The 21,675-nt window shown below is 50.1% G+C and overlaps 2 protein-coding genes across 2 annotated transcripts; one reads left to right on the top strand and one right to left on the bottom strand.

Annotated features, from left to right (window-relative positions):
• Positions 1 to 308: 308 nt before the first annotated feature.
• On the bottom strand, positions 309 to 10,798 carry C19H2orf50 (chromosome 19 C2orf50 homolog). Its single transcript, XM_003272746.2, has 3 exons — positions 10,542 to 10,798; positions 3,929 to 3,968; positions 309 to 500 (listed from the first exon to the last, which is right to left on the bottom strand). Exons 1-3 carry the CDS (start codon positions 10,796 to 10,798, stop codon positions 309 to 311), a joined length of 489 nt encoding a protein of 162 aa, XP_003272794.1.
• Positions 10,799 to 15,309: 4,511 nt separating this feature from the next.
• On the top strand, positions 15,310 to 20,888 carry LOC105737886 (putative uncharacterized protein FLJ33534). The gene is given in 4 exon segments (XM_030800258.1): positions 15,310 to 15,386; positions 19,320 to 19,398; positions 19,401 to 19,539; positions 20,839 to 20,888. Coding segments are annotated over 4 exon segments (345 nt in total).
• The last annotated feature ends 787 nt before the right edge of the window (positions 20,889 to 21,675 follow it).

Raw genomic sequence — 21,675 nt, 5'->3', positions numbered from 1 at the left:
CCAGCTACTCGGAGAGGCTGAGGCAGGAGAATGGCGTGAACCCCGGAGGCGGAGCTTGCAGTGAGCCGAGATCGCGCCACTGCACTCCAGCCCGGGTGACAGAGCGAGACTCCGTATCAAAAAAAAAAAAAAAAAAAAAAAGTGTGTAAGAATGACCCCATGGAGCCTGCCAGAAGAGTGTCCTGCAGCTTAGAGACAGTGCAGACCCAAGCTGCCTTGTGTGGGGAGCTGACTGGTGCTGTCGTGGGCTGGGTCTCTTGTCCCCACCCACACCCAGCTGGGAAAGGCCAGCCCAGCCCTCCTTGCTCCTAGATGGGCTGCATCTCGTCCTCCAGCTTCTTCTTCCGGGCCCCTTCTGTGAAGAAGAAGTCCATGCGGATGAGAGTCTGTCCCAGGGGCGTGTCCAGCCTGCTGCCCACAACCTGGTTCGTGGAACTGGGAACTGTGTCCAAAAAGAGAGGCACATGGTCTGGCAACTTCTCAGGCTCCTTCTTGTTGCCCTGAGGAGAGGGGACAGCTCGGGTCACACAGAGCATGGAAAAAGGAGGACCTTAGAATGGGAGAAAACAGAGCAGAGAGCAGGTGCCTCTCTGTGTGAAGCATCTCCAGGTGATTCAATCCTGGTTTGGACTTGGGATCCCCCAAGAGTGACCCGATGCCACATCCTCTGCCAAGTTTGTCCCTCCTCTTCCTCCACTTCCCCTTCCCCAGGTGACTCCCAGATCCCTTAACTTTTATGCTGTGACCTGCAGAGATCAAGGGAAGGATCAGGTCTTATTCCCTTTTCTATCCCCAGGACTAAGACGCCACTTTACATCTGGTGGGAGGTTTTGATTTTTGTGTGTGTGTGGTTTTTTTTTTTTTTTTGGTAATTTTGTACTTAGAGTATAACATTCACACAGAAAAGTGCACAAGCCATCACTGTCCAGCTTGACAAATGTTCACAAAGTGAAGATGCCCATGTGCCCAACCAGATCAAGGGGTATGATCCCCTCCCCCGCCTCCTTTCAGCCCCTCCGCCCGTCTCTGCTCCCAAGGCAACCTGACCTTGACCTTTAATGCCACGCATTAGCTTTGCTTGGTTTTGAACGTTACATTAGTGGAATCATGGCTCTTCTGTCTGGCTTCTTTCTCTCAACATTATGTGTGTGAGATTCATTGAGCTTTTGAGTGTGGCTGCCGTTCATTCATTCTCAGTGCTGTACATTACTCCATGGTGTGAACTGCACTCCATGGTGTGAACTGTGTGAATATCCCACAAGTTATTCACCTGTATCACCACTGATCACACTTGGGTTGATTCTAGTTTGGGGCTCTTATGAGTAGTGCTGTTCTGGCCATATGTGAACATGCGTTTGGGTGAACTCCGTAACTGATGCATGCATGAATGAATGACTAGACGTAATCTGATGGCCAGGCACCGTGGCTCATGCCTTTAATCCTAGCACTTCGAGAAGCCTAGGCGGAAAGATTCAGACCAGCCTGGGCAACACGGTGAGACCCCGTCTCTACAAAAAAATACACAGTGACTTTCACTGTGTCAAGTCAATGCAACAATGTATCACATGGAAGAACTAAATAATTTTTTTTTTGGCGCATGGGCACATGCATGTAGGCCCAGCTACTCAGGAGGCTGAGGTGGGAGGATCACTTGAGCTCAGGAGGTGGAGGCTGCAGTGAGCCATGATCATGCTACTGCACTCCAGCCTGGGCAACAGAGTGAGACCATGTCTCAAAAAAAAAAAAAAAAAATCTGACAAGTGGGGAAACATCCTCAGCTCTTCCTGCCCCTGTTTAGGGTTACCGTTCTGCTACCCTGTGTCTAATAGAAATGACATGACCTGTCAGGTAAGGAGATCGTGGTTTTCACCTGGCAAAGTCCATGCCAAGGTGGCTCCACCCTTTGGCCATGATGCAGATTTCAGTAGTCAGGTTGCTATCACATAGCCCTTGGCAGGGAGAGATTGTTATAGGCTGGAAGCCCAGATCAGATGCCCAGGGAGGGGTATCAGGTCCCATGAGCTGAATTTTCCCTCCAGAATAGACAGCAACAAGTCCAGCAGGTCCACAGTGCAGGCATTAAACCTTTCCTCAACTGGCAGGGTCCAGGTAAGCATGGCCACCCCCTGAGTGACTTTCCGCATTGCTCACCTTCCAGGTTGGTTCTTTGACCATCTCTCTCTCTTTTTTTTTTTTTTTTTTTTGAGACTGAGTTTTGCTCTTGTTGCCCAGGCTGGAGTGCAATGGCACGATCTCTGCTCACCACAACCTCTGCCTCCCAGGTTCAAGCGATTCTCCTGCCTCAGCCTCCCAAGTAGCTGGAATTACAGGCATGCACCAGCATGCCTGGCTAATTTTTATATTTTTACTAGAGATGGTGTTTCTCCATGTTGGTCAAGCTGGTCCTGAACTCCCAACCTCAGGTGATCCATCTGCCTCGGCCTCCCAAAGTGTTGAGATTACAGGCATGTGCCACCGCACCCAGCTGATCATCCTTTTTATAGTGAGATCCATCTTTCCGTTCACTCATTCATCCAGCATGAACTGAATATCCACTCTTTTATGGTCTCTAGGGGATGGGGCAAATGCTAGGGTTGTGATAGGGTGCAGTGATGAATTCATATTCATCTTTTCTCTTTTAAAAAAATAATGTTATTTTTGTAGAGACAGGGTCTCGCTATGTGGCCCAGGCTTGTCTTGAACTCATGGGTCCAGGTGATCCTCGCACCTCAGCCTCCCCAAGTGCTGGGATTACAGTAATGGGCCACCATTCCTGGCCTCATCCATTCTCTTAAGGAGTTCACAGCTGGTGAAATTGGGCATTGCAGTATTACATTACATGGAATACCAAAATAACAGGTGAGATATGCTGGTGAATCAAAGGAAGGAGTGATCTGGTCAAGCCTGCCCAGGAAGGGGAGATTCCCCAGAAGAGGAGGCACTAGAGCAGGGTCTTGAAGAGTGAATAGGAGTCCATCAGGCTGACCAGGTGGGAAGGACATTCCAGCAGGGGACGAGCATGTCCAAAGGCATGGATAAAAGAGTGTTGTGGGGGCTGGGTGTGGTGGCTCATGCCTGTAATCCCAGCACTTTGGGAGGCCGAGGCAGTTGGATAATTGAGGTCAGGAGTTCGAGACCAGCCTGGCTAACATAGTGAAACCCCCTCTCTACTAAAAATACAAATATTAGCCAGGCATGGTGGTGTGCACCTATAATCTCAGCTACTCAGGAGGCTGAGGCAAGAGAATCGCTAGAATCCAGGAGGTGGAGGTTGCAGTTAGCGGAGATTGCACACTGCACTCCAGCCTGGGCAACAGAGTGAGACTCCATCTTAAAAAAAAAAAAAAAAAAAAAGAGTGTGTTGTGGGGTCTGCGTGGGGTGGGTAATGAGGCTGGGGAGATAGATGGTTTAGATCACAGGAGGCTTTGTAAATCACCTGAAAATTTCAGACTTATTGAAGCATTTTAATCAGGGGAGCTACATGGCCAGTTCTGCCGTTTAGGGAATTTAGTCTGGTAGCAAAGTGGAGGATGGATTGGAGGTGGTGATACTGGAGTCAGGGAATTTATTTACCAAGTATTTTTACCCAATCTCATTGTCCTTCTCAGGCACGCCACACAGATATGACTACACATTGCTGCCATCCTCAATCAGGGGAGACATTTCAGCAACAGATGCCTGTCATTTCCAATTGGTTCATCTTAATAAAATTAAGAAACACTGAGGGAAACAAATTTCTAAATGCTTCATGTAACTGTTTTCTATCCAACGGACCCTGCATTCCTTGAAACAAGAGTGTATTTGACTCATCGCCACATGTCCAGCATCTAGTGCAGAGTAGATCTTCAATAAATGTTAGTTGAATGCTGGAAAGAATGAATAACAATCAATTGCAAGTATGTTTGGCAGGAACATATTTTACCTTACCATTGGGTCATAGTCTTTCAGGAAACTCCAGTTCTGAACCCTGGAAAGGAAAAACATGTTGGCTGTGTGAGTTCCTTCCAGGACATTTTTACCAGTGACTTTCACTGTGACAAGTCAATGCAACAATGTACCACATGGAAGAACTAAATAATTTTTTTTTTTTGAGGGGGAGTCTCGCTCTGTCACCTAGGCTGAAGTGCAGTGGCACAATCTCAGCTCACTGCAACCTCTGCCTCCCGGGTTCAAGCAATTCTCCTGTCTCAGCCTCCCAAGTAGCTGGGACTACAGGTGCACGCCACCACACCCGGCTAATTTTTGTATTATTAGTGGAGATGGGGTTTCACCATATTGGTCAGACTGGTCTTGAATTCCTGACCTCAGGTGGTCCACCCATCTCGGCCTCCCAAAGTGCTGGGATTACAGGCATGAGCCACCGTGCCCAGCCAGAACAAAATAATTTGTAAGTGAAACAAATGCCAAGTGTCAAGCAGGTATTTATGGTGTATCCTACCAAAAGAACAAACATTTCAATTTCCGATGACTTTTCCTAGAATGACAACCATGATGTTGCTATGGTGGGGCTGCCTAAGGAAAGCAAAGGCTACCATCTCGCCTTGCCTCTGTGCATTTTCAGAAGGCTACAGTAGGCAAGCATTCGCTGAGGAAAAAAGTTTTCACATCCCCAAACCTTTGTAACCTTCCAGTGTGAGTGACATATGAAGGCTAGGGAGAGGTAGGAAAAGGGAAGGACCGTGAGGATAGTATTACCTTGCCCTGGTCATTTAGTTTTATTTGAATATAATTTTAAAAAGTCAAACAATTCTATAAAACATAATAAAAACAGCCTTCTCTGTCCCCATCCTCACAGCCCCTGAACCCCACATCCTAGAGTCAAACCTTTGCCAGCCTTTTAGCTGTTTCTTCAGGCCTTTGCATCCATATTTTGAAATAATAGGATTCTACTGCTGTATTACACCATTCTTGCCTTGCTATAAAGAATACCTGAGACTGGGTAATTTATAAAGAAGGTGTAGGACAGGTGCGGTGGCTTACCCCTGTAATCCTAGCACTTTGGGAAGTTGAGGTGGGTGGATCACCTGAGGTCAAGAGTTCGAGACCAGCCTGGCCAACATGGTGAAGCCCTGTCTCTACCAAAAATACAAAAATTAGCCAGGCATGGTGGCAGGCGCCTGTAATCCCAGCTGCTAGGGAGGCTGAGGCAGGGCAGGAGAATCGCTTGAGCCCGGGAGGTGGAGGTTACAGTGAGAAGAGATCAAGCCACTGCACTCCAGCCTGGGTGACAGAGTGAGACTCCCTCTCAAAAAAAAAAAAAAAAAAAAGAAAGAAAGAAAAAAAAGAAGGTGTAATTGGCTCACAGTTCCACAGGCTGTACAGGAAGCAGGATGCTGGCATCTGCTTAGCTTCTGGGGCAGTCTCAGGAAACTTACAATTATGGTGGAAGGCAAAGTGGCAGTAGGCAGGTCACATGGCCAGAGCGGGAGCAAGAGAGAGAGAAGGGAAGTGCCACACACTTTAAAAGAACCAGATCTGGTGAGAACTCACTACTGTGAGGACAGTGTCATGGGGATGGTATAAACCATTTATGAGAAGCCGCCCGCATGATCCAATCGCCTTCCACCGGGCCCCACCTCCAACACTGGGGATTACAATTCAACATGCTATTTGGGTGGGGACACAGATCCAAACCATATCCACTGCTGTTTCTTAATATTTTTTAAAATGTAAACTTATCGACTTTCTATTATGGAAGATGAAGAGCTAGCATTCTTACCCCTGCCCTTCCCCTTGTTCTTTCAAAGTCATTATAGATCTCAGTTAAATTGATATATATAGTTTTGATTCTTATGATTATGTAAATGTTATCCCATGATGAACTAAGGAGTGCAATATACCCCAATTCTGTTCTTGTACAACCTTGTATTCTTTCTAGAGCTAATAGAGAAATTACATTTCCTCCCAATTTGATTTAGGCTTCTATGTACTGATCATTGATTTCAGATACTCCAACAAAACTGAAAAGTCTCTCTCAATATTATTTTCTACACAATCATGTGCATCAGATAATAAACATTCCTTTAAAACGTTTCTGCCGGGTGCGGTGGCTCATGCCTGTAATTACAGCACTCTGGGAGGCCGAGGCAGGTGGATCACAAGGTCAGGAGATCGAGACCATCCTGGTTAACATGGTGAAACCCCGTCTCTACTAAAAATACAAAAATTAGCCGGGCATGGTGGCGGGCACCTGTAGTCCCAGCTACTCGGGAGGCTGAGGCAGGAGAATGGCGTGAACCTGGGAGGTGGAGCTTGCAGTGAGCCGAGATCATGCCATTGCACTCCAGCCTAGGCGACAGAGCGAGACTCTGTCTCAAAATAAATAAATAAATAAAATAAAATAAAATAAAACCTTTCTTAGACACCTCCTTAGAAGCCCTGTGTCCTCCTGCTCCCACTGGCCTAGCCATGCCTCAAGATCACAGGCTGGTCCTTTCCTTCACCAACACGCTGGCATCCCCCTCTTTGGGAATTCCATGTCCTACTTTCTTGTTAATGCACCTGTTTTTGTGGAGCACCTACTCCAATATCTGTGGATTCATGAATTTCTTTGGTTCTGGAAAATTCTCACTTTCTCTTTAGACATTTTCTCTCTCCCATTCTCTCCTTTGGGAGTTTGGAGTAAAGATAGGTTGGACCTTCTTGTTCAGTTTCTCTACGTTTTTAATTCATCATTTGTGTTTTCTGTCTTGATTTTCTGAATAATTTCTCCTGTCTTGAGTTTATGAAGTCTCACTTCAGTTGTGTCTTACATTTTAACTTTATATATTTTTATTCCTACAAGTTCTTTTTGTTTTTTGTTTTTTTTTTTTTTTTTTGAGATGGAGTCTCACTCTGTCACCCAGGCTGGAGTGCAGTGGCACAATCTCGGCTGATTGCAGCCTCCACCTCCCGGGTTTAAGCAACTTTCCCTGCCTCAGCCTCCTGAGTAGCTGGGATTACAGGCATGCATGCCACCATGCCTGGCTAATTTTTGTATTTTTAGTAGAGATGGGGTTTCACCATGTTGGCCAGGCTGGTCTTGAACTCCTGACCTCAGGTGATCTGCCCGCCTCCGCCTCCCAAAGTGCTGGGATTATAGGTGAGAGCCATTGTGCCCGACCTCTTGTTTCATTTTTAAAAGCAGGCTACTGGAAAATTTAAGCTATGTGTGTGGCCCACATTGTATTTCTGTCGGGCAGCACTGCCTTACACATTCCTCTTTGGGCTTTCCAGGCCTTGCAAAACTCTTTTCCCTTGGTCTTTGTGCCTCCTTGTGCCCGTGGCTTTCTTCTCTGGTGTTTCCTAGCAGCTTCTCTGCCCTTCTAGTAAATGTTACAAGTTCTGTCCTGCATCCTCGCCTCTTTTGATCCATTGTGCTCTTCCAGGGAGACCTTATTCACATCGCTGGGGCCAGTGCCCACCCGTTTCCTTCTAAAATTGAGATAGGATTCACATTCCATAAGATTCACCTTTTAAAGGACACAATTCAATGACTTTTAGTATATTCATGGAGTTGGGCAACCATCACCACTTTCTGATTCCAGAACATATCATCACCCCCAAAACACCTGTGTCCATTCGCAGTCAGTCCTCATCCTCCCCTTCTGGATGGGTTTTTAATGTGCAACTCCTGACTCTCACACTCAACTACCTCCTGGGCAGCTCCATCTAGACGTGGTTCAGGCATTTAAAACTCACCAGAACTCAGCATCTTCATCATTTATCTTCTTCTCCCTATTAATTATTCAAGCTGAGACCTGTCATCCTTTACTCCTTCCTCACCTTTCCTCCCACATTTACTCAGTTTGTAAATATTTTCTGTCATTCTGTAGGTTGCCTTTTCACTCTGTTAATTGTTGCCTTTGCTGTGCAGAAGCTTTTCACATGCAAAAGAATGAAATTGGATCCTTTCTAACATGATACATACCAATCCACTCAAAAACGTAGGAGGAAGCTTCATGACATTGGTCTTGGCAATTATTCCATGGATATGCCACACAAAGGACAGGCAACAAAAGCAGATAGACAAATGGAATTACATGAAACTCAAAAACTTCTGAAGAGCAAAGGAAACAAGCAACAAAGTGAAAAGGCAACACACTGAATGGGAGACAATATTTACAGATCTAATTTCTGATAAGGAGTTAATTTCCAAAATATATGAGGAACTTCTACAACTTAGTAGCACAAAACCAAATAACCCAATTGAAAAAAATGGGTTAAGGACTTGAATAGACATTTCTCCAAAGAAGATAAATCAATGGCCAATAAATATATGAAAAGATGATCAATGTCACTCATCATCAGAGAAATGCAAATGAAAACCACAATGAGGTCAAACACGGTGGCTCACACCTGTAGTCCCAGCACTTTGGGAGGCTGAGGCATGTGGATCATCTGTGGTCAGGAGTTCAAGACCAGCCTGGCCGGAGCTTGCAGTGAGCCGAGATAGCGCCACTGCACCCCAGCCTGGGCAACAGCCTGGGCTGGAGGGAGACTCTGTCTCAAAAAAAAAAAAAGACCAGCCTGGCCAACATGGTAAAAACCTGTCTCTACTAAAAATACAAAAATTAGCAAGGCATGGTGGAGGGCACCTGTAATCCCAGCTACTCAGGAGACTGAGGCAGGAGAATTGCTTGAACCCGGGAGGCAGAGGTTGCAATGAGCTGAGATCGTGCCACTTCACTCCAGCCTGGGTGACAGTGTGAGACTTCGTCTCAAAATAAAACAAAACAAAAAATCACAATGAGATACCAGCTCACACCTATTAGGATGGCTGTTATCAAAAAACAAAAGACAGTCAATGAGTGTTGGCCAGTGTGTGGAGAAACTGGAATGCTGAGATACTGCTGATGGGAATGCAAAATGGTGCCACTGCTATGGAAAAGACAATGGAGGTTCCTCAAAAAATTAAAAATAGAGGTACCATATAATCCTGCAGTCCCTCCCATACGGTTTGAATGTTTGTTCTCTTCAAATCTCATACCAAAATGTGATCCCTAGTGTTGAAGGTAGGGCCTAGTGGGAGGTGTTTGGGTTATGAATGGCTTGGTGCCTTCCTTGTGGTAACGAATGAGCTCTTGCTCTATTAGTTCACAGGAGAGAGCTGGTTGTTAAAAAGAGCCTGACACCTCCCCTGTCTCTCTGGGTCCCTCTTTTACCATGCGACATGCCTGCTCCTCCTTCACCTTCTGCCATTATTGTAAGCTTCCTGAGACCCTCACCAGAAGCCAAGTGGATTCCAGGACTATCCTTGTACAGCCTGAAGAACCGTGAGCCAAATAAACTTCTTTATAAATTACCCAGCCTCAGGTGTTCCTTGACAGCAATGCAAAATGGACTAAGATATCCATTTTTGAGAATTTCTCCAAAAGAATTGAAATCACTCCCATGGCCGTTGTAGCACTATATATAATAGTCAAATGTGGAAGCAACCTAAAAGTCCATTGACAAATAAATAAACTGCACATATATACATTCAGCCTTAAAATGGGAGGAAATTCTGCAATATGCGACAAGATGGATGAACCTGGAGCACTGGATGCTAAGCTAACAAGACAGACATGGAAAATCAAATATTGCACAATTCCACTTCTATGAGGCACTGAAAATAGACTCCTGGAAGCAAAGACTAGAATGGTGGGTGCCAGAGGCTGGGAGGAGGGGGAATGGGGCGTTGCTAATCAACGGGTATGAAGTTTCAGTGGTGCAAGATGAATGCATCCTAGAATCTATCAGGCTGCTCACTTAAAAATGTAATCGAGATCATGCCATGTTCCTGCTTAAAATCCTGGATGATGTCTCCTTTGGAAAAAACGCATCCAGACTTTTACAAGGGCTGGGGTGGCCCCCGCTGCTCCCTCTCATCCTGTGGCCTTCCTCCCTCCCTGTATCTCAGCTACATGAATTCTTTGTTTCGTTTTTTAGATACATCAAACTCTTGGCTCCTTCTGTTTCATGTCTCAGCTTAAATGTCTCCTCCTCAGAGAGGCCTTCAGCCGGCTCCGCCCCTGACCCTGAACTGTTTCCTTCTTACCGCTGGTCACACTTCATGCAGATTTGTACTTGTTTGCTTCTCTGCTTGCTTTTTGGCTGCCCTGTCCTGAGTATGAAGGCTCCGTGGAGCCATGGCCAGGTCTGTCTAGTCCCTTGTTGCAGTCTGGTCTCATTTCAGAGCGGCTCATGGGTATTTTTGGTTGCATGAATGCATGAAGGAGCATCCTTTCCCCGAGTCAGGTCAGATGGCCAGCGCCTCTAACCCAGACTAGGCCAGCAGGCTCCAGATGGAGGGATTACCGGCCTGGTTGCAGTCGGAATGAACGAGGTGGGGCTGCTCTGACCCAGCGGCATCTGGTCCTGGCCTCCATCTTCCTCGCTTCCTAGGCTCAGGCTCGGGTCTGGCTCTGGGCTGGGCTGGTGACCCACCTCCCTGGGGGCATGCCATGCCCTCTGTCCCTCAGCCGGATCACTTGCCCTCCCATCTCCCTTTCTCCAAAACCTTCCCCAACTTGCAGTCAGGCTGCGGGGTCAGGGTGGAAAAGGGAGGGCAGGGACTCACCAGCGCCGCTGGCCCCGCCGCTCGGCCTCCAGGAACTCGCGCCACAGCTGGTCCTGCTGCACGCCATCGCAGGCAGCTCCCTGAGCCACCCGCTGCGCCTTCAGAGCCTGGGGGACCTGGCAGCCACCAGCAAGACCCCTGCTGGCCATAGGGCCACCCCGGGCAGCTGGGGAGACCGAGGCTGGCGGCCTGGTGGGGGGCAATCGGTACCCAGCTGATGTGGTTCTCTGGAGCCCAGGGGTGGGGTGGCTCCCCATGGATGCAAGTGTGTGTGTGTGTGTGTGTGTGTGTGTGTGTGTGTGTATGTCAGAGAGAGAGACCTGTGCCTGAGCTCAGCTCAAACCTCCTCCTGGAACACTCTGTCCCTCCTAACCCCGGGGCAGCCTGGGCAGGGTCCTCCTCACTGTCCCTTTAGGCCTGGAGCTCAGAGTGGCTGATGGGGACAGGGCTCTCTGGGCTGGGGCGAGCATTTGAGCCCGGTTTCGTTTTGAACTCCCGCGTGTGTTGACTGTTGTCCTGGGAACGGGCAGCTCCTAGGAAAGGGGTGGGCCCCGTGTGTGTGTGTGTGTGTGTGTGTGTGTGTGTGTGTGATCTGAGCCCTAGGGCTGGGGGGCAGAGAGTTCCTGAGTAGATGCCATACCCAGTTCAGCAGCCCCCTACCCCGAGGCCGGAGTCCTCCGCACAGGGTAGGGGAAGGAGCAAAGCTGGGGCTCCTTGGGGGCCACCCCCACCATTATTGCACTTGGCTTCCGGCAGCCCCTTTCAGGCCGTGGGGCGATGATAGTCCTGTGCTGCCCCCTCGTGGATGCTGCGAGGCTTGCAAGAGATGGTGGCCCTGAGGGCGCTCCGGGAATTGTGGATCAGGCATCAGTGTGAAGCTTCCTGCTTGTCTGGGGACGATGGCGGAGGTCATGAGCTTATGTCGGGCGAGCGAAAATGAGTGCAATGCACTAGGAACATCCGCTCTGTCTGCAAACCCAGAGCGTTCACACAGCACTCCGCTTTATCTGTCTGAGACCTCCCAGCCATGCCTTTCCAACGCCATTCTACAGATGAGGAAACCGAGGCCCTTACCGGCAAGATGAAGTGACCGCCCACGGTCACACAGTCACCAGCTGAAGGGAACAGTGAGAATCTGAGGGCTCATGGTCCCAGCCCTCAGCCCTGTTTCTGCTCTAATTGGGTGCAGCCAGGCTCCCTCCGTGGCAGCCTCTCCTGGTCTGGCTCAGCTGAGCTCCAGGGACGCCCGCTGCTCTCATCACTTCTGCCTCCTGCACTCTCTGCTTCCGATTCTCTGGGTTTCCTGCTGTTCCGGTAGGTGCTGGCAGATTCACAGTTCCTTCCACGCAGCTTCTGTGTGGGTCCATTCAGCTGGCCCGCTGCTTCCTATCTTCGTACAGGAAGAGCTAAGTGCAGACAAAGCCCTGATGAATAGAGGCCTGTGCAGAGTGCCCGGGGTGCAGGGCAGCAGGGCAGCCAGCGAACAACTGAGATCGCACTGTGGCCAGTCCTGTGTGCCCCTGCTGGATTCTGCTTCTATGAAAGAGGCAGCAAGGAGTTGGGACTTCACAGGTGAAAGGACTTGCCAGGTAGAAAAACTGGGGTGACCACAAAAGCTTGGATGCAAGAGAGAGCCTGGTATTTTGGGAGATGTGGGGGAGGAGAAAAGGACGGGGGTGGCAGGGCACATGGGGGCAGGCCCCGGGGTATTTTCCACTGTATCCTGCACCCAGTGGGGAAATACTGATGGGCTGTGAGCCCCAAGGGAGCTGCAGGGAACAGAACCATCAGGACAGGGGCAAAAAACAGGTGAGGTCGCCATTGCCATGGTGTGGGTGAGCAATGGCAACGAAGCCCCTACTGGGCTCAGGCGGAGGGCTGGCGTGGAGAAGACAGGGCTGAGAGCCAGGCCAGAAAGAGCTGCCAGCTTTGTCTTCCCACACTTGCATGAGGACGGAGCTGAGGGATGTGACCTTTTGGGAAAACATTAGTCTAAAATCAGAGCTGCAGGCCTGGGACTCTGTCTCTCCTCTGTTCCTCCCCTCGGAGCTGGGATGACACAGGCTGGCATCTAGTGACTTAAATTTTCCTGGTAAAGATGAGCGCAGCAGGAGTGCAGCGGGGTGGGCCGCTGTGAGCAAGGACCCTGGGTCAGGCTTTTCTGAGTGCTGTTCTCGTGGAGGTGTCTGTGCTCCCTGCACTGCGACGACAGGTTCCTGCCATGCCCAAGGAGCCGCGGTTCTGACTTTCCTGAACCCCCAGAAGGCATCCCGTGAGTGTCTTTAGAGAGGACAGTGTGTCCTAGGGGGTCATTGCTGTGTGTCCTGGGTGGCTTTGTCAGGCTGACCGCAGGCTGTGGCCCTGAGCAGCTGGGAACAGCCATGCAGTTTGCTCAGATACCTCCAGCCCTGGCCACAGGCTCCAGACACAGGGAGCAGTGCAAAAAAGGCCAGCAAGGGCATCTGTGACAAACCATCACAACTGATCGAGTTCCTGATGTATGTAGAGGCTGAATAGTTCAATGGCATTTTTTTTTTTTTTTTTTGAGATGGAGTCTCACTCTGTTGCTGGGGCTGGAGTGCAGTGGTACGATCTTGGCTCACTGCAACCTCTGCCTCCCAAGTTCAAGCGATTCTCCTGCCTCAGCTTCCAGAGTAGCTGGGAATACAGGTGTGCCACACTCAGCTAATTTCTTTTGTATTTTTAGTAGAGACAGGGTTTCACCATGTTGGCCAGGCTGATCTCGAACTCCTGACCTCAGGTGATCCACCCGCCTTGGCTTCCTAAAGCACTGGGATCACAGGTGTGAGCCACCGTGCCTGGCTGGAGGTTGGTTTTTAAAAATTAAAAAGTAATTTAAAAACCATTTCAGACCGAGAGTTGATAGAGGGCTGGACTGATGTGTGACAAAGCAAATACAATACAACGTAACTGTAGAATCTAGGTGGTGGGCATATGGGTGGGCGTATGTTGGGTGTCTGCCCTACCATTCTTTCAACTTTTCTGCGTGTCCGAAAAATTTCAAAATAAAATGTTGAGGGGGGAAAATAACTCACCTGCCAGTCCAGGTCAGTCACTGCCAGTCTCTTTTTACATGTCCTTGTGCCTGGAAAAACATCCAAATTCACTCTGGGTGAGCCTCACTGCGCCCCAGCCTGGGAGGACAAACCCCGCCCTGCCCCTCCGGCCAGCTCTAAGGCTGGCCTCACCTGGGGATCAGGACACCGCGTTCCAGTCCCTGCTCTGCCAGTGACTTGCTCTGTGCCCTTGAGCGAGGGCTCAGGGCACACCCCACATTTTGTGGTCTAACTTTATCTGAGACTTTCCAGGGGAGCACAAGAATACCTGAGTTTGGGAGGTTGCTGGAGTTGTCTTTCATTGGGTTTTCCTCACCCCAAAAGGCGTAGCAAGTTTAGGGCCTTCAGCTGGGCGAGGCAGAATGTTCCAGCCCAGGCAGCCACAGAGTGGCCCCACCAGCCCGGGAGCAAGCACACCTGCGATGCGCAGAGCGAGGCGAGGCTCCGCCCTGCGAGCCAGCCCCGCCCACTTCCTGTAGGCCCCGCCCCTTCCCGGGTCGGCGGGCGAGGGAGGGTCCCGAGCTCTGCCCTGGTCCGCGGGCGCAGGCCTCAGGGGCCCCGGAGCTTGGGAGCCCGAGGGAGGGAGCTGAAGGGGCGGGTCCGTGGGAGGCGAAGGCAGGGGAAATGTATGTCTGCATCTTTTGGTTTGCAGGGGATATTTTCCGTCCCGTTTGTCCCGTAAGCCTCTGCTTTTTGGATGAAAACGTTGGCTTTACCACCCTCTCTCTCCTTCCCGCACGCGCACACCTTGAAGGCATCCTACCAGGCGGTGACCGCCGAGGAAGCATCCAGGGCCACAATTCTTGCCTTGTCAGCTGCTCCCACCACGTTCCCAGAAAGCTCCGGGTTCATCAGAACAGCAATATTAAAGGAAGGCCCAATTTATCTATGGAAAAATCCGCTCCGGCCTTCCTCTTGTAGCCCCAACCGTTTTCACTTCTAAGTAGCCGCTTTGGGTCTTACTGTTGGTTGTACAGTTGCTGTCAATGTGCCTATCATTTTGTACCCAGCTTAAAATTGTTTATTTATTTATTTAGAGGCAGAGTCTCGTTCTATCACCCAGGCTGGAGTGCAGTGGGGCAATCTCTGTTCATTACAACCTCCGCCTCCCGGGTTCAGGCGATTCTCCTGTCTTAGCCTCCTGAGTAGCTGGGATTATAGACGCGTGCCACCGTGCTCGACTAATTTTTGTATTTTTAGTAGAGACGGGGTTTCGCCATGTTGGCCAGGCTTGTCTTGAACTCCTGATTCAAGTGATCTGCCCACCTCGGCCTCCCAAAGTGCTGGGATTACAGGCGTGAGCCACCATGCCTGGCTATTTTTTTTTTTAATGCATCAGCAACATCTTTTCATGTTTCTCTTTACAATTTTTTTTTTTTTTTGAAACAGGGTCTTACTTTGTCATCCAGGCTGGAGTACAGTGGCACGATCATAGCTCATTGCAGCCTCCACCTCCCTGGGCTCAGGAGAATCCATCTCAGCCTCCTGAGTAGCTGGGGCCACAGGTGTTTTATAATCTTTACACATCTCATTGTAGCCAGTTTCTTAGAGTTGATGCATCATAATGTGTTTAACCAATTTTTTCTCTTCTTGGGCATTTAGGTTTTGTTCAGGTTTAGCACAAGTTGTGATGAATATCTTCAAGCCTCTGCTTCCTGCTATGGAATTGTTGCCAAAGGACACATTCCCAAATGGGATTACTAAGTCAGAGGAAGTGGACATTGAGTAGCTCTCAACAGACAGGCTGTGTTGTGCTCACCGTACCCAGGTACCACCAGCAATGTATACACATACAGGAAGCGCCGGCTTCCCTGTCGTCTTGTTGCCGTGGCATGTTGGGGTCTGTAAGACCACCCCGGGTTTGATGATTGGCTAGGAGAACTCGCAGGACTCAGCATACAGTGATACTCGAGGCTGTGATGTATTACGACAACAGGAAATGAAGCAAAATCAGCAAAGGAAAAAGGCACATGGGTCAAGTCCAGGGGAAACGGAGTGTGAGGGTCCAAGACCCTCTCACATGCTGGACGCGCCCACTTCCCCCAGAAGTGTGTTGGGACAACACGTGTGGAATGTCATCTGTCAGGGACACTCACTAGAGATTTGGCACCGAGGGTTTTACTGCAGGCTAGTCATAAAGGCCCCCTCTGCCTAGCATGTACCAAAATTCTGGACTCCCAGTACAAAGACATAAACCACAGTGTTTACACAGTTTAGGGGCAGTGAGCTGTTCGTATCAGGGAAGGGTGGGGTGGGAACCCTCCCCAAATCCAATTTCCTAGATACGAACCAAGGGCCAACCTTGCAAGCAGTCCTTGCTAAAGATAACATTGCTATAGTTTGTATTTCTTTCATTTTTCTTTTGAGAGTAAATCATGTCGGTATAAAATAATGAGATGGGACCTGGCCATCCAAAGGTTCATTCACTCTCAAGGCTGGAGGTTGATGCCAGCTGTCGGCTGTGACCTCAGGTAGGTCTGGCGGCCAGCTGGGGCCCCTCCATGTGGCTTGGGCTTCTCTCCAATGTGAAGTGGCTGTGTTTCAAGGATGAGGAACTGACAAAGAGGGAGCCAGGTGGAAGCTGTGTCACCTTTTCTATCCTAACCACAGAAGCCACCCTGTGCCACTTCTACCACATTCTGTTTAGTAGAAACAAGTACGAATACTGGCCCATATTCAAAAGGAGGAGAATTAAAGTCCACTTTTGATGGGAGGAGGATCAAATAATTTACAGAGGTTGTTTAAAACCATCACAAACGTATTAGATTTGCCGTGTTTAGGCATTTATTCTGCAAAAAATCATACAAATGTGCAAAGTTACTTGAGGCTATTTTCTGCAGTGTTATTTGTGTTAGTTAAAACAAACAAAAAAAAGGAAACAGTCTAAATGTCCATCAAGGGTCAGGTGCAGTGGCTCACGCCTGTGATCCCAGCACTTTGGGAGGCTGAGGTGGGTGGATTATCTGAGGTCAGGAGTTCGAGACAAACCTGGCCAACATGGTGAAACCCCATCTCTACTAAAAGTACAAAAAACTAGCCGGGCATGGTGGTGCATGCCTGTAGTCCCAGCTACTTGGGAGGCTGAGGCAGGAGAATTGCTTGAACCCTGGAAGCGGAGGTTACAGTGAGCTGAGATCATGCCACTGCACTCCAGCCTGGGCAAAAGAGCAAGACTCCGTCTCAAAAAAAAAAAAATCCATCAATAGAAGACTGGTTATGTTACTTGTGGTATCTTTACTATACTTATTACTTGTAAAGATGTCATGTATATAATGTTAAGCAAAACAAACATGATAAAACAACAATAACAAAACATTGCAAAGTGGTATATGTGGTCTGATTCTGGTGTTATTATGAGTTGAATGCATGAGAAAAGTCTGAACAGACGTGCTTCCTCCTGTGTCTACTGCATATCTTTAGGGAGTAGGCCGGAATGCAGTAGCATGATCATGGCTCCCTGCAGCCTCCAACTCCCGGGCTCAGCAATCCTCCCACCTCAGCCTCCCAAGTAGCTGGGACTACAGGCATGTGCCGCCATGCCTGGGTAGTTTTTGTGTTTTCTTGTAGAGACAGGGTCTCACTGTGTTGCCCAGGCTGATCTCAAACTCTTGGGCTCAAGCAATCTGCCCGCCTTGGCTTCCCAGAGTGCTAGGATTATAGGTGTGAGCCACTGCACCTGGTCAATCACGTTAACGCCTAAGACATGATTGTTGGGGGTAGTGGAGAGAGCACAGAATTGAGAATCCAGAGAACTGGGTTCTTGTCTAGGCTCTGACCCTACCTTGGGCTTTTTTTTTTTTTTTTTTTTTTTGAGACAGGCTCTCCCTCTATCGTCCAGGCTGCAGTGCAGTGGCACCATCAAGACTGACTGCAGCCTCCTGTGCCCCGTGATCTTCCCACCTCAGTGCCCTGAGTAACTGGGACCACAGGTGTGTACCATCACACCAAGCTAATTTTGTTTATTCTTCTGTAGCAATGGGGTCTCACTATGTTGCCCAGGCTGGTCTCAAACTCCTGGGCTCAAGTGATCCACCCTCCTTGGCCACCCAAAGTACTGGGATTACAGGTGTGAGCCACCATGCCCGGCCTGGGCCCATTGGTAAGGATTATTCAACAGTAAACATAGTAAATCTGTGACAGTCTCTCTTGGATTATGTATTAGTTTGCCAGAGCTGCCCTAACACAATGCCATGAACCGGGTGGCTAAACAAGAGAAATGGAGCGTCTCACAGTGCTGGAGGTCAGAGGTCTGAGAAGAGGAGTTGGTGGGGTTCATTCTTTCTGAGGCAGTGAGGGAGAATCTGTGCCAGGCCCCTTACCCCACTTTTGGGGCCTTCCTGGCAATCTTCCATGTTCCTTGCTGTGCAGAAGCATCACCCTAATCTTTGCTTTCATCTTCACTTGGTGTTGTTTCTTTGTGTGTCTCTGTCTAAATTTCTCCTCTTTTATGAGGGTACATTCATACTGGATCTCAGCCCACCCTACTCCAGTATGAGCTCATCGGAACTCATCACATCGGCAATGACCCTGATTCCAGATAAGGTCATATTCTGGGGTGCTGGGGATTAGTACTTCAATGCAAATTTCGAGAATCACAATTCAACCAATCACAGATTACACAGATTTGAATTCCTTCTGGGATCTATTAAGGGATAAAACCGACCTTGTATGGCCAGGCACGGTGGCTCGCACCTGTAATTCCAGCCCTTTGGGAGGCTGAGGTGGGTAGATCACCTGAGGTCGGGAGTTCGAGACCAGCCTGGCCAACATGGCAAAACCACGTCTCTACTAAAAATACAAAAATTAGCTGAGTGTGGGTAGGCACGAGCCTGTGGCCCCATCTACTTGGGAGGCTGAGGCAGGAGAATCACTTGAAACCTGGAGGTGGAGGTTGAAGTGAGCTGAGATCACGCCAGTGCACTCCAGCCTGAGTGACAGAGCGAGACTCCATCTTAAAAAAAAGAACCAACCTTGTATTCAGCCCCCACTGGACGTCAGGCATTACTTCTAGTCCTCACCTCACCTCATTCAGTGAACAGTATTAGCTCCATTGTATGGATGAGAAAACAAAGGCTTCAAGAGGCTGAGTGTCTTGTCCAGGGACACAGGCAATAAGCGGCAGGCCTTGCATGTAATTCACTCATACGACTTCTAAAGTCTGTGCTTTATTCGAACTGCAGAGCTGGGGCTTGACTAATACTTGACTAGGCTTAAGTTTTTTCCCCCAGGAACTTCCTTGATAATTTTCATTAAACAGACCTTATATTTTCAATCCAGTCAAGCCTCTGGGAGACGAGTTAACAATTCCCTGATGTATAATGACATTAAAAACAGCAACTGTGTACACTGCTTTAGAAGTGTGCTTTCTTGCATTTCTCTTGTGAAGTATTGTGACGGCCTTGTGAGGTGGAGCCGATCACATGTGGATTTAAGGGCAGAAACTGGAAGACCACAACCCACCTAGACCACACAGGCAAGAAATGGACCCCCAGGACCAGAATCCCTTCTGACTATAGTTTCTGGCGTCTTCTTCAGTTGTTATTTGCAGAGAAAACGCATCTCACATAAACAGTTTTATGTCGGTTATCAAAAAGATACTCAAGGATCTATATTTCAAAGACTCTAGATTCCTGGGAGTTGGGGAAATTTTAAGCATTGGGAACATATTCTGGAGCATGTCTTTATGTTCTTTATTCTGTAGCTTCCCATGGGTGGGCAGCCGAATGCATTTTGGGAGAAAGCAGGTCTCGTGGATAATTTTTCTGAAGATCGGAGCAGGTTGTGTCGGGTCCACGTTGGCCATGACTGCAACACGCTCCGGAGACAGCAGGGGGCACCCTGGAGCTTCGCATCCTCCCTCAGGCCCGCGGCATCTCCCCTGGCTCCACCCTCCCCAGGCGCCCAGAAGCCAGGTGTCTCAGGTTGGACGCACGGTGGTTCGCTATGGCCATTTCTGATTAAAGACAGAACAAATGGATTGTCCGGATACGGTGTCTGTGAAAGGAACCCAGCCGTGAGCCTGGGCAGGCAGGTGCCCTGGAAGGGGTGACATCCTAAACCCACAGGGAGGGCCCAGAAGGGACGCAGGAGGTCACCTGCCGTGCAGGGTGCGGGGGGTCTTGGAGGTGGGCAGCAGCTGTTTACCCATGAGCGACGAGGAGCATCAGTGCTTGAATAGCGGAAGCAGCACTTACAGGCGAACACCAGCCCGAGGAGGGCCGGGGGGCCCAAAACTATGATGTCCAGAGCCTCCCAGCTCCCACTCTGGCCTCCAGTGGCCATGGAATTGCTAACTATGAGGGCGCGAGCTTCTCCCAGCAAGTCAAGGGGACGCTATGTGCTGCGATAACGGGTCCGGCCGTCTTGCCTTTGGCCTTCCAAGCCCCACTCTGAGCCCCAGGACTTACCCACACCTGCCGGCCCGTGCAGGGTGGTCCCAGCCTGCGTCAATCAGGCCTCACTCCAGAGCCAGGCTTGGTGCAAACTCCCAGCTGAGCTCACTTGCTGGCTGCGGTCTGTGATACTTACCTGCTGGTCTCTGACCGGGCCGTATGGCCTCCCTCTGGAACCCAGGCTGAACGCTGGAGGAGCTGGGGGCAGTCGGGCAGAATCAGCCTCTGGTTGCCAGCATGGGGTGTCAGGCAGGGCTAATCCACGGGGGAGCCTGGGGAGAGAGGGCGGGGGTGTGGCACTGGTCTCAGGCTGTGGGGAGGAACTCACACCTGCATGGCTGAGGCTGGTGCTGCCCCCTCTGGTTACCGGGAGATCAGCCTCTCCTTCCCCAGGCTTAATTTGCACCCCTAGCCTGTATGGTTGGCATTGTCTGTCTCCCATGGGGAGCCCCTGCCTGGCTCAGGGGAGACCCCAGTCCAGAGCCCACCTTTGGAGCTGCCCTGTCCTGCTGAGGCAGGAGCCACTCCTGGCCTGGCCCTGGCCCTCTGGCGAGGCTGCAGTCGCCAGGAGAAGGCCAGTCAGAAAGGCCATCTGCTTGGCAGGTGTTTCTAGCCAGCAGGCCAGGGGAAGGAAGTTGTCAGGCGTCCTGTGGGGATGGCCAGGGTTGCAGACAGGGGTGGCGGCCGGCTCCATGTAGCTGTGGGACCCAGGTGTGTGGCAGGGCCAGGAGCACGTTCTGCTGCTCTTCCAGGCCCGACTCCAGCTCACTTCCTTGAGAGACCCTTTCACCCATCCCGACCTGCATTTGCCTGTGTCATCCTTTGCAGCAGCAGCCTTGTGGCTGTGCCTATTCTGTGCCCTCCGAGTTCTAGGCTGAGGGTGAGGATTGGATGAGTTGATCCACGCAAGGCTTCTCGCACAGTGCCTGGCACATGGTTAAATAGACACGAAGTCATAATTACCAGGTGTGTGACCCTGTCCTCAATATGAGTGCCACAGTGGGCTGGAGAGTGGCAGCCCTGCTGGGCAGGATCATAGGGTCTCAGTGACGGGGCTTCCTCATTTCCCTGATAGGGAGAGAGGCTCACTGAATGTAAGTTGGCTGCATCTTTTCTGTCTGAGCCTCTCAGGGAAGCTTCCTGGGGGATAAAGGCTTGAGCTGGAACTTGGAGGAGTTTGCAGGTGGCTGGGTTGGGGTGGGGGCAGGGAGGAGGGTGCCAGCATGCCAGGTGGGGGAATGGCATGGGCGAAGGTATGGAGATGGGGGAGGGATCTGGACGGGGTGCCTGTGGCTGGAGCACAGGGTGTGTGTGGGTGGGAAGCAGGTGAAGAGAGGAAGAGCTCAGGGGCTTCTGGGGACATCTAGAGGGGACCCACCATGGGAGCAGGCCAATGGCTGGCAGGGCTAGGTGGTGCAGATGCCCCTGATGGATTCGGTCGAGGTGGGCACACGTGCTTATGTCAGAGGCATGTAAACCAGAGCAACTCCATCTTGAGTAGGAGCTGGGTAAAATGAGGCTGAGACCTGCCGGGCTGCATTCCCAGTTAAGGTATTCTAAGGCCCGGGATAAGATAGGAGGTCAGCACAAGATACAGGTCATAATGACCTTGCTGATGAAACAGGTTGCAGTAAAGAAGCCGGTCAAAACCCACAAAAACTAAGA

This window comes from Nomascus leucogenys, chromosome 19, assembly GCF_006542625.1.
Source record: "Nomascus leucogenys isolate Asia chromosome 19, Asia_NLE_v1, whole genome shotgun sequence".
In the NCBI taxonomy this organism is placed as follows: Eukaryota; Metazoa; Chordata; class Mammalia; order Primates; family Hylobatidae; genus Nomascus; species Nomascus leucogenys.
This window is presented reverse-complemented; position numbering and strand designations above follow the sequence as displayed.